At 46.9% G+C, this 12429-nt stretch overlaps 1 protein-coding gene across 4 annotated transcripts in view; it reads right to left on the bottom strand.

The window, feature by feature from the left end:
• Positions 1-3067: 3067 nt before the first annotated feature.
• The window catches only part of NF2 (neurofibromin 2), an 83349-nt gene continuing 73987 nt past the window's right edge, over positions 3068-12429 (bottom strand). For all 4 annotated transcript variants that reach the window (XM_032229505.1, XM_032229509.1, XM_032229506.1 and 1 more), the window contains one exon: positions 3068-3385. In XM_032229505.1, the coding sequence (XP_032085396.1) occupies positions 3335-3385 (51 nt within the window). In that variant the 3' untranslated portion in view covers positions 3068-3334. The remainder of the gene's footprint in view (positions 3386-12429) is intronic.

Below are 12429 nucleotides of genomic sequence, written 5' to 3'. Positions count from 1 at the left end.
CAGATCAATATATTCCATTCCATTCTATTCTATTCCAATTCTATTCTGTTCTAATTCTACTGTTGTATTCTATTCTAATCAGATTAATCTATTCCATTCCATTCCATTTCTATTCTTAATTTCTATTCTATTCCAATTCTATTATGTTCTAATTCTACTGTTGTATTCTATTCTATTCTAATCAGATCAATCTATTCCATTCCATTCTATTCTTAATTTATATTCCATTCCAATTCTATTGTGTTCTAATTCTTCTGTTGTATTCTATTCTATTCTAATCAGATCAATCTATTCCATTCTATTCTATTTCTATTCTTAATTTCTATTCTATTCCAATTCTATTCTGTTCTAATTCTACTGTTGTATTCTATTCTAATCAGATCAATCTATTCCATTCCATTCTATTCTATTCTTAATTTCTATTCTATTTTGTTGTATTCTACTCAATTCTTATCAGATCAATCTACTCTACTCCATTCCATTTCTATTCTTAATTTCTATTCTATTCCAATTCTATTATGTTCTAATTCTATTGTTGTATTCTATTCTATTCTAATCAGATCAATCTATTCCATTCTATTCTATTCTTAATTTCTATTCTAATTCTATTTTGTTGTATTCTACTCAATTCTTATCAGATCAATCTACTCTACTCTACTCTACTCTACTCTACTCCTCTACTCAACTCAACTCCTATTCTATTCTCCTGGCCTCCCGCATTGGCTTTACTTGTCAGAAGGTTGCCAAAAGGGATAGCATCATAAATATGAGTCAGTTGCCAAGCATTGTTGAATTTGGATGACGGGATGCTCCAAAGGTCATTAAGTGTGAAAAATGTTTGTAAGTCCCCCTTTTTTTTTTGGTGCCGTTCAAATGGTCACGAATGATTGTAAGTCAGGGATGACCTGTGTAGTCCTTGCTAATCGTAGGAAGAAAAAAAAAAAAAACAGAAAGGCAGAGGCAGAAAGAAAGGAAACAATTATTCCCTCCCCCTAAAAAGAAAATGATAAACGTTGGGCAGCTTGAAAAATAGCGGAGACTTTAATAAAAAGAGAAAACGCCTGGCAGCAGTATTGTACAAATATTACATTTCAAAACGACCAAAGTTCGAAGGGCGAGGAGAAGCCGTACAGAAATGGATCGTATGCAAAGATCCTCCCTGTAGTTAGAATGGCACGTGTATGCCCCGCATGATAAGATATACTGTATATATGTATGTTCTTTTTTCCCAGGCAGTATGAAGCCAATACAGTATTGTGCTCAATTTAGTTCTTGAAAAAGCGGTATTTCCAACCGTTGAGGTGGGATAGAAAAATGTATAAAGGCATGCCAGGGCTATCAAAATGTTTAAAATCCCAGAGGGATGTGAAGATATGGCCTCTGAGGGGTGGGATTCATTTTAGGCTAGGCGGGGTGTCCGACTTTGAAGATCTGTGGACTTTCAACTCCTTTCAATTGCTATTGCTATTGCTAGTAATAGTTAGACTTATATACCGCTTCATAGGGCTTTCAGCCCTCTTTAAGCGGTTTACAGAGTCAGCATATTGCCCCCAACAACAATCCAGGTCCTCATTTTACCCACCTCGGAAGGATGGAAGGCTGAGTCAACCCTGAGCCGGTGAGATTTGAACAGCCGAACTGCAGAACTGCAGTCAGCTGAAGTAGCCTGCAGTGCTGCATTTAACCACTGCGCCACCTGAGTTGAAGTCCACAAGTCTTTAAAAGTTGCTAAGACATGTTCCTCCATTGTCTTGGTATATATAAGGATATCGTCTAAATAGACCAGTACCCCTCGATATATAGAGACATCCCTACTCTAGGCCTTTAAACTCCACCCGCCCGTTTAAAATTCCCTCGATCCTCACTTTACCAACCTCCCAAAATTAAAACGATAGGCCTAAAAATGTGATATTTTTAAAAACAAAAAGTTTTGGATACACTAAGCCGGAATCCTTAAGCGATCTCCTGCTTCGTTTCCGCGATGAAGGGGAAAAAACCCTTCAAAGTCCACCAAAACTCCCGCTGAAACTTAACGAAGGTTAATAAGGTTCGGCGAGGAATTTCGTGAGCCCTTAAAATTGTGCCGTGGAAGCAGACCGCATGCTTTCCAGAAGTGCTTGAAAAACGGCAAACGTTTTGTGGGCGATCGGGAAAGGAACTTTTGCTCTTGGTCTCGCACAGAAAGCCATGTTCAAAGACCCGGGGGGGAGGGGGAGAGAGAAGGAATTAAAAACAATTAGGGAATCCGTCCTCCCGCAACCCATACAAACACGGAGAGGAGGAGAAAAAAAAGGGGAAAGCGAAAAGGCACCGTATTTTTCGGAGTATAAGACGCTCCGGAGTATAAGACGCACCTTAGTTTTTTTGGGGGGGAGGAAAATGAGAGGAAAACAAATTCCGCCTCTGCCTACCAGCATCCATGGTATACAGCTGACACATGGTAACAAGGTCAGCCAATGAATAGGCACAGCAACTAAGTCAGCCAATGAGATCTATTTGGACTCTGAAACAGTCTTTGCTGTGTGAGCAACAAGGAGACAGGAAGGAGCCTGGCTTAGCCGAGAACTGAAAGTGAAACTGCTTGTGTTTTGCTTGTATTGACTGCTACCTTGGAAAACCTGCTTTTGGTAATGTATTGTATATTACTGTGGGCGAACCTATGGCCCGCAAGCCCGCGCAGGAAACCCAAAGACCAACTGGCCAGCGTACGCATGAGCACCAGCCAGCTGTTTAGGAAACTGGGCATGCACGGATGTCCCAGTTTCCACAATTAAGTGCTAAAAAGGTTCCCCATCATTGGTATATGATTCTGATTTTGAACCCTGCGGAATCAGTTACCGTGCTTTCTGAAAGTGATCGCTGCTGCAGACTCTGACCAGCCAGGTCAGCTTCAGAGCAGTTATTGCAGCCTGATTCAGCATGAACAGCTGATTGGCGGGGGGAATCGGGCTGCCGGAACACCCTCCGATCAGCTGTTCCAGGCTGCAGGGATTGCCACAGACCATCGCTGCCTCCATGCCTGGCGTTTTTGGTCTTGGGGGGGCAGGGGAGCTACATTCAGTGTATAAGACACACCCAAATTTTCACCCTCTTTTAGGGGTGGGGGGGATGCGTCTTATGCTCCGAAAAATACGGTAATTATTGGCTCTAGAGAGGTTATAAAGATCTACAAAGTTTCACACCGAAGTCTTCCGGCTCGAGTCACTGCAACGCGTCGAGGGGAAGTCGCTCTTGCAAACTCTTGGCTCGGGAAGAAGCAATGTGACTCGGTTTATGGCTGGTCCTCCCAAGGCAAAAAAAAAGGCCGTCCCAGGAGCGACTTGGCGGTCTTCTCCTACAGTTCTTCGAAGAAGGCCACGCGGGATTTGGTGCTCTGTAAGGTGAGCTGAGAAGACAAAAGGAAAGAGAGGGTTAGGGGGACGAAGGTGGCTCATCTCGGCAACTTTGCTGAAGGACGGCTTCCGTCGTCAGGGCTCCTTCGGGCCTTCCGAAGAACGAGAGAGAGAAAGTCCGGCTGAAAAGCTTGCTTGTGGCAAACTATGGTTTATGGAGAAAAGTGCTGCCATAAAAAAAGAGGCCATGGATAGGTGAGGGGTCCTTGCTCTCTGAACTTGGTTGTTTTCTTGCGGAAGTTTCACGACCCAACTAGGCAACATCATCAGTGTTAGAAGTGAATGGGGTTTGAGGAGGAAGAGGGAGAGGAAGAGGAGGAGATGGAGATAGTGAGTTCTAGTCCCGCCTTAGGCATGGAAGATGGCTGGGGGGACTTTGGGCCAATCACCAGGAGACTGTGAGTTCTAGTCTTGCCTTCAACATGGAAGATGGCTGGGGGGACTTTGGGCCAATCAATAGGAGACAGTGAGTTCTAGTCTTGCCTTCAACATGGAAGATGGCTGGGGGACTTTGGGCCAATCAACAGGAGACAGTGAGTTCTAGTCTTGCCTTCAACATGGAAGATGGCTGGGGGACTTTGGGCCAATCACCAGGAGACAGTGAGTTCTAGTCTTGCCTTCAACATGGAAGATGGCTGGGGGACTTTGGGCCAATCACCAGGAGACAGTGAGTTCTAGTCTTGCCTTCAACATGGAAGATGGCTGGGGGACTTTGGGCCAATCAACAGGAGACAGTGAGTTCTAGTCTTGCCTTCAACATGGAAGATGGCTGGGGGACTTTGGGCCAATCACCAGGAGACAGTGAGTTCTAGTCTTGCCTTCAACATGGAAGATGGCTGGGGGACTTTGGGCCAATCACCAGGAGACAGTGAGTTCTAGTCTTGCCTTCAACATGGAAGATGGCTGGGGGACTTTGGGCCAATCAACAGGAGACAGTGAGTTCTAGTCTTGCCTTCAACATGGAAGATGGCTGGGGGACTTTGGGCCAATCAACAGGAGACAGTGAGTTCTAGTCTTGCCTTCAACATGGAAGATGGCTGGGGGACTTTGGGCCAATCACCAGGAGACTGTGAGTTCTAGTCCCGCCTTTTGACATGGAAGATGGCTGGGGGGACTTTGGGCCAATCACCAGGAGACGGTGAGTTCTAGTCCCGCCTTTGACATGGAAGATGGCTGGGGGACTTTGGGCCAATCACTAGGAAGACGGTGACTTCTAGTCCCGCTTTAGGCAGGAAAGCCAGCAGGGTGACTTTAGGCCAATCCTTCTCTCTCAGCCCACCTCACAGGGTTGTTGTGGTGGGTAAATCTTGTGTCTGTTTCCTGCCTCGAAGTACTCATGCAGTCAAAGCAAGACAGAAGGGATAAAAACCAAATCCATAAATAAATATGTGGCCCTGTCAAGAATGAAGAGCAAGTGGAGAGCCCCCCCCCCCCTTGCAGCATACCCCAGACTCAGTGGGGCTTATCTTTTGTCCCCCCCCCCCTCAACACACACACACACACACACACACACACACACACACACACACAGCTAAAGAGATAGAGCTCTCCCGGCGCATTCCAGCTTCTGCAAAGCTGTTTGAGATCCTCCAGCCAGCCAGATAACAGCCAACACCTTCCCCCCTCCCCGGCCCCTCCAGTTTCCTCTCTCCTTTTCTGTGGCCGGGCCCCCTCCTCTCCCTCTCTGCTGTCTAAAAAGACAATGAATCATCCCTGGATGGGCAATTCGCTGAAATATTTATGGTTACCGAACCCTAGAGGGACAGGACAGAACAGCCAAGCGCTCCGAGCTGCAGAGGCTCACCGGGGAGCCAAGCCAGAGAAATTCATCTTCATTCGGTCAGCTTTGGTTGGACCCGCAACAGGCACGCAACACGCACAGTGCACACACAATCCTTGACAGGAAAGCTAAAGGAAGAGAGGCTTTCAAATCGGCTCGCGCCGGCCCCTTCAGAAACAAACAGCTGCCAATATTAAGGGGTCTAGTTTTTCCTGCAGTTGCATTAATGCAACAGGCCGGAAACCATCCAAGTGCTTGGCGACATCAGAGGCTAAGCTTCCCCCACTCCCCCCCTCAAAAAAAAAACCCACAATAAAAAGTACAAAAGCAATCAAATCGCAAATAAGAGCTCGGTGGTCTTTCACTGATTTAAGGAGCCAGAGGGCGAAAACCTTTGATGAACGATTGCAGGAGCTGGGGATGTCTAGTTTAATAAAACAAAGGGCTAGACATGATAACAGTGTTCCAATGTTTGAGGGGCTCCTACAGAGACAAGGGGGTCAACCTGTTTCTCCAAAGGAGAGGTCACCAACTGGGGAGTCCGTGGACCACTGGGGGTCTGCGAGAAAATTTCGGTGGTCCGCAGAAAAGTTATTTGCGTTTTTTTATATTGCACTCAATCAGGGGTCCTCAAACTGCGGCCCCTGGGACGGATACGTGCAATGAACGCTCGTGTTGCTCCAGGGAGTCTCCCCATTTGGGGTCTTTTTGTGCGGGTTGGAGGGGGGCAGAAATTCCGACTTGGGGTCTGCTTCAGTCTCCTGGTGGGGGGCTTTGGGCGAAGGCTGGAGGGAAGAGCCGCTGGTGGGGAAGAGCCGGAGGGCCTCGTTCCAGTGGGAGTGCATCATGGCCTGGAACTGGCTGACCATCTCAGCCCGCTGAGCCTCCAGGCGCCAGCACCTGGCCTTGCCCTCCCGCAGGTCTTCCCTCTGCTTGGAAAGCCCATGCTCCTGGTCCTCAGTGAGGTGCTTCTGCTGAGCCTCCTTCTCGGTCAGATCCTATTTGAACTGAGCTGTTTTGCCAACTGTTTCTCCTGGGGGCTGCTTAGCTCCAGAAACTGCTTTCTGTTGGGGCCCTAAGGAGCCCCGGCGGGCAAGCTGGGAGGGGCTGGGAGGGGAGGGGTCAGTAGAGGCTGGAGAGGCGCCCCTCAACGTGAGTGACATCAACTTGATCACACCCATCCAGTGACATGACCACCTAGCCACGCCCACCCAGCCGGTCATTAGGCAGATCATATTAATGGTGCGCGAGATTTAAAATGATGAATTTGGTGGTCCCTGAGGTCCGAAAGGTTGGGGACCCCTCCTCCAAAGCACCAGAGGTCAGAGGACAAGAAACAATGGATGGAAACTAATCAAGGAGAGAAGCGACCTAGAACTGAGGAGGAATTTCCTGACAGTGAGAACAATTCATAAGTGGGACAACTTGGGTTTCAGAAAGTGTGAATGCTCCAACACTGTTTTCCCTTTTTGTTCTGCAGCGAGAAAAGTCCTACGCGGATCCAAATCCTGCCACCCCCCCCAGAGCAGTGGAATTCTCCTGTCTCTGTAAATTATGGATATAATTATAAATAAATTTGCATGATTTCACTGGCTTTTTGCATAATTCAGCCGGCTTTTAATTTTATCCCAGCAGTTTGTTAAAAAGCAATAAGGTTCCGCAGCGCCATTGCCCATAAAGCATGTGGCTTTTGCTAGGTGTGAAGTGAGGAAATTGCCTAAAGACACACAATGCCTGTGTCCCCCACTGCCACTTGAAGAAAAAAAAAAATCTGTTAGGTAGATTTCGGCACACAACCTGCGCTACTCTGAAAACCTGATGTTAGATACGGGAAAGAAAGGAAGGAAGGAAGAAAGGAAGGAAGGGAGGAAGGGAGGAAAGAAGGAAGGAAGGAAAGAAAGAAATAAAAAAGGAAGAAGGAAGGAAGGACAGAAAGAAGGAAAGAAAAAAGGAAAGAAAGAGGAAAGAAAGAAAGGAAGAAAAGAAGGAAGGAGGGGGGAGGGAGGGAGGAAGGAAGGAAAGAAAGAAAGAAGGAAGGAAGGAAAGAGAGAGAAAGAAAGAAATTAAAAAGGAAGAAGGAAGGACAGAAAGAAGGAAAGAAAAAAGGAAAGAAAGAGGAAAGAAAGAAAGGAAGGAAAGGAAGGAAGGAAATAAGGAAAGGAAGGAAAGAAGGAAAGGAAGGAAAGAAGGAAGGAAAGAAGGAAAGAAAGAGAGAGAGAGAAAGAAAGAGAAAGAAAGAAGGAAATTACGAAGTAAGGAGAGAAAGAAGGAAAGAAAGAAAAGGAAAGAAAGAGGAAAGAAAGAAAGGAAGGAAAGAAGGAAGATGAAGGGAGAAAGAAAGAGAAAAGATGAAGGGAGAAAGAAACAGAAAGAGAGGAAGAGAGAGAGGAGATAAATTATGAAAGGGAGAAACAGAGAGAGAGCTAAAGAGAGAGAGAAGAGACAAAGAGAAGAAAGAGAAAGAGAGGAGAAAGAGTGAATAGAGAGGGAAAGAAAAAGAGAGAAGAGAGAAACAGAAAGACAGAGAGAAAAGGGGAGGGGGAAGAAGAAAGAGAAGACAGAAAGAAGAGAGAGGAGAGAAAGGGATGAGAGAGAAAGAAAGAGAGAGATGATGAGGAGAAGACAGAGAGAAAGAGGGGGGGGGGGAGAGAAAGAAAGGCAGATGGTGATAATTAAGCAGCCAGACCTCAAAGGAAATCTGGAGACGAGGAAGAGCGACAAGGAGAACGTTCCTCCTGCCAGATGTTCTGCATTCTTCCCATGAACTGGATGGTTATTAGATTTTTTTTTTTCACTACCTGAAAACTCCATTGCAGCCAAATCAGTTTTGCAGCTGCTAACTCAATAACTGGAGGCGAGCAACTTCTGCTGCCTTCGCAAACTCTGGTAGAATTGAAGCGACCCGCTAAATGGATTTTTCTGTGCCTTTCCCAATAAGGTCCTGGGTTTTAAAAACAGGAGGAGGAAAAGCACGGATTCAGGGATGGATTTCCTTAGGGCTTAGAACCTAGCTCAGCAGGCAGCTGTTAGGTCCTTCCAGCAGGTCTCAGTAAATGTTCTCCTGGCACATAGGTTGCTAGTTGTTCCTGACTCTAGAGGGCGGTGCTCATCTCCGTTTCAAAGCCGAAGAGCCAGTGCTGTCCGAAGACGTCTCCGTGGTCATGTGGCCGGCATGACTCAACGCCGAAGGCGCATGGAACGCTGTTCCCTTCCCACCAAAGGTGGTCCCTGTTTTTCTACTTGCATTTTCTTACGTGCTTTCGAACTGCTCAGTTGGCAGAAGCTGGGACAAGTCATGGGAGCTCACTCCGTTACGCGGCGCTGGGATTCGAACCGCCAAACTGCTGACCCTCTTTCTGATCGACAAGCTCAGCGTCTTAGCCCCTGAGCCGCCACATCTCTTCCCAAAAAGCGAAGCCAACGCCATTTAGATTGGCGCGGAAACACTTTAGATCGGCCTCGCAAAACGCCAAGTGGGAAAATATATATATATAGAGAGAGAGATCTATACTAGTCTCCCTTTATTTATTTATCAGCATAAATATAACAAATGTAACAAAAAGGCAACAGTAAAAAATATTGGGTTTCTGTCTGGATGGTCTCTTGTGACGAGCCTAATGACAGAGAGTGGAAGTGTGACCTTCCTCCCATACTTGGGCATACCAGGGGTTGTGACTTTAAGTATATACCTCCCACCCTGGCTGGCTGATAAGGAGTCGTTCTCTGTAGCTCAAATGGTTAACTCCCTGCCTGGGAGGCAATGGAGCACAGGTTCGATTCCCAAACTTGGGTATGGCTAGCTGATGAGAGCTAAATAGCTTGAAATAGATCTATACTAGTCTCCCTTTATTTATTTATCAGCATAAATATAACATACATACATACATACATACATACATACATACATACATACATACATACATACATACATATATATATATATATATATATGATGAATAACATCCGTTATCGGCGCTGCTCCCCCCTTGCCTTTAGATTTTCGGCAGCATAAAAATGATAAATTGGGCCTGGCACGCTAAGAAACGGAAAGAAGGGAGGGCACTGCAGAGACAAAGTCACCGTGACACTCACAAAAAGCTCGCTCGCCAACGTTTTCGACGGGTCCTCCCCTTCAAAGCAAGCTTTTGGTTAAGGTTGCCTTCTGAAATATAATTGGGAAGAAAGCGAGATCTCTTGTCCTTGAAAGGCATCCGTGCAAAATCCCTCATTGGGGAAACACGCGCAGATGCTTCGCCCCTGTGTTATTCCCTGTCAGGCCTGCAGTCATATCCCTTTTAGAATCTTCGGTCTGCCACACACTCTATTATTTTACTATGCGGTTTCATTAGTGGGGTAATTGGGAGGGGGGATTGTACGGAGTTAGATGATAGGCAGCCATAACAACATTCTTTTTAGAAAGACAAGGTCATCCTTCGTCTCAGCACCTCTGCACCTGACTGGAACTGGATGGGTGGAAGCTGCCAGCGTGGCAACGGAAGATTGCACCATGTCATGGACTTGTGGGTATGTGGGGGGCAAGATCATGAACTTTCAACTGGGTGGGAAAAACCAGGAAGCTTTCAGATTCGGGTTTTCCACAGTTGTGCCAACATGTCTCTCTTCATCAATTGGAACTTAGAGGAATACTTTGCCTTGGACTCTGATTTAATTCTGGATGATATTTGGAACGCTGAGACCCTAATTAAGCCACCTCGTGGGAAAAACTCTTGATTGACCCTGTCTAAAGTAACTATGGATTTTTTGGTGGTAAACTAGAATTATTTTGATATACAAGAAATTGTACTTCGATGTCTTACTGATTGAGGAATGATGAAATGTTTGCCTTAAAAGAAATAAAACTTTTGAAACAAATAATAATAATAATAATAATAATAATAATAATAATAATAATAATAATAAAAGTAACTATGGATTTGAGGAATTATGGCCCCTGAATTTTTTATTATTTAAAAAAATGGTTCTCTAAAACAAATGGTCTTATTTTTGTCCTCTTAGAAATATCGTGTTTCCCTGAAAATAAGACAGGGTCTTATTTTCTTTTGACCCCCTGAAAGAAGCGCTGGGACTTATTTTTGGGGGAGGTCTTATTACTTTTGAGGTGCAGGAGGCGGCGAGCGTGGTCACCTCATGGCTGCTGCTGTGTTGCAATATTTTTGGGGAGGGCTTATTTTAGCTCAAAAAAGCTTGTTGATTGGGCTTATTATCCGGGGAGGGCTTATTTTCAAATGGCCTCTAGCCTGCCCTCAGCAGGTTGTCCTGCTTCCGCCACTATATCTGGAAATGCTGGCCTGCATTGTATTTTATTAACCTCTTTCTGCGTGCGAAACGGATCCATCTTATCAGCAAAATGCAGGTGAGTCTGGAAGGGAAAAACCACCTCTGCAGGTAACATGATATAGCCTGCCTCATCTTATCTAACAGGGCGTATGATTTAAAATCCCTGTTTATCTTTCGATGGGAAACCTTCATCCGAAACACACCAGAAACCGGGCTGTGCAAACAAGCGAAGGGATGCAGGCAGCATGCAAAACCAGCCTCCATCCCCTCCGGTCAGTGGGGGAAAAAAACCCTCCCTCTACGGAATTGGTCCCAGGTGCCCAAAAGGCTGGTTGGGGGGGGGGGGGGACAACGACACTGCTTTAAGGGATTGTACTCTCCGGAAAATTGTCTGCATTTATCCCTGCAAATAAGGGAGGAGAAACATTTCCAATGATCATAATACAGAAAACAGGATTGGAAGGGACCTTGGAGGTCATCTAGTCCAACCCCCTGCTCAAGCAGGAGACCCTATCCCCAGGCCAGACAAACGGCTGTCCAGCCTCTTCTTGAAAACCTCCAGGTTTTCCCACAACTTCTGGTGGCAAGTCGTTCCACTGGTTCATTGTTCTCAGTGGAACGGCTTCCCTTCCTAAATTGTGGGTGCTTCCCAGCTCAGATGACTCTCAGATGTGTGAGTTTCAACTAGGCCTAGGACAGGGTTTCGGACACAACCTTTCGGACCTCAGGGACCAATAAATTCATAGTTCTAAATCCCGCGGACCACTAATATGATCTGCCTAATGACCGGCGGGGTGGGTGTGCCTCGGTGGTCATGTGACTGGGTGGGCGTGGCCAACTCGATGTCACTCACGTCAAGGGGTGCCTCGTCGGCCTCTACTGGCCCCTCCCCTTCCAGCCACTCCTCACCTGCCCTCCCGGGCTCCTTAGGGCCCCAACAGGGAGCAGTTGCTGGAGCTAAGCAGCCCCCAGGAGGAAGAGTTGGCAAAACAGCTCAGTTCAAATTGGATCCGGCCGAGAAGGAGGCTCAGCAGAAGCACCTCACTGAGGACTAGGAGCATGGTTTTTCCAAGCAGAGGGAAGACCTGAGGGAGTGCAAGGCCAGGTGCCGGCACCTGGAGGCTCAGCGGGCTGAGATGGTCAGCCAGTTCCAGGCCAGGATGCCGTCCCACTGGAACGAGGCCCTCCGGCTCTTCCCCACCAGTGGTGCTTCCCTCCAGCCTTCGCCCAAAGCCCCCCTCCAGGAGGCAGAAGCAGACCCCAAGTGGGAATTTCTGACCCCCACAAAAAGACCCCGACGGGGGAGACTCTCTGCAGCAACACAAGCGTTCATTGCACGTATCCGTCCCAGGGGCCGCAGTTTGAGGACCCCTGATATAGTGCAATATAAAAAACGCAAATAATTTTTCTGCGGAGCACCAAAACTTTCTCTCGGGCCACCAGTGGTCCACGGACTCCCCAGTTGGTGACCGCTGGCCTAGGAGAAACCCTGAAATCAGAGGCAGGAAGAAGACAGTGTTCAAAACAAAACCGAACCACCAAACAAGCCAGTCCCATCTCTTTGACTGAAGCAAGAACAATGAGATTACTTGGAGTTCAAATCAGATGAAATTAGTGCAGCCGGCAGAGTAGGAAGGGGGGAGAGAGGAGAGAGGAGAGAGAGAGAGAGGAGAGAGAGAGAGAGAGGGAGGGAGAGATCATTTTTTAAGGAAGAGATACCTGCGATGAACCCACAGAGCTCATAAAAAGGGATTAGCATGTTAACCACATCATTAAACGCGGAGAACTTCAAAGGAGCCATCCCAAGGCAGGGATTGAAAATTCAAAAGGACGCCAAGACAGCTGGTTGTCTCGGGGAAGAGGGGGGTCGCAGGGCTTGGCTCGAGAGAGGCTGAAGTTTTGGGTTCGAGACACCTCAAGGCCAGCTCGAATGAGAGAGGCTCTGCTTGTGGGCTTCCA

Source organism: Thamnophis elegans, chromosome 13 (assembly GCF_009769535.1).
Source record: "Thamnophis elegans isolate rThaEle1 chromosome 13, rThaEle1.pri, whole genome shotgun sequence".
NCBI lineage: Eukaryota > Metazoa > Chordata > Lepidosauria > Squamata > Colubridae > Thamnophis > Thamnophis elegans.
The sequence above is the reverse complement of the archived record's forward strand: the minus strand, read 5'-3'. Positions and strand labels throughout refer to the sequence as shown.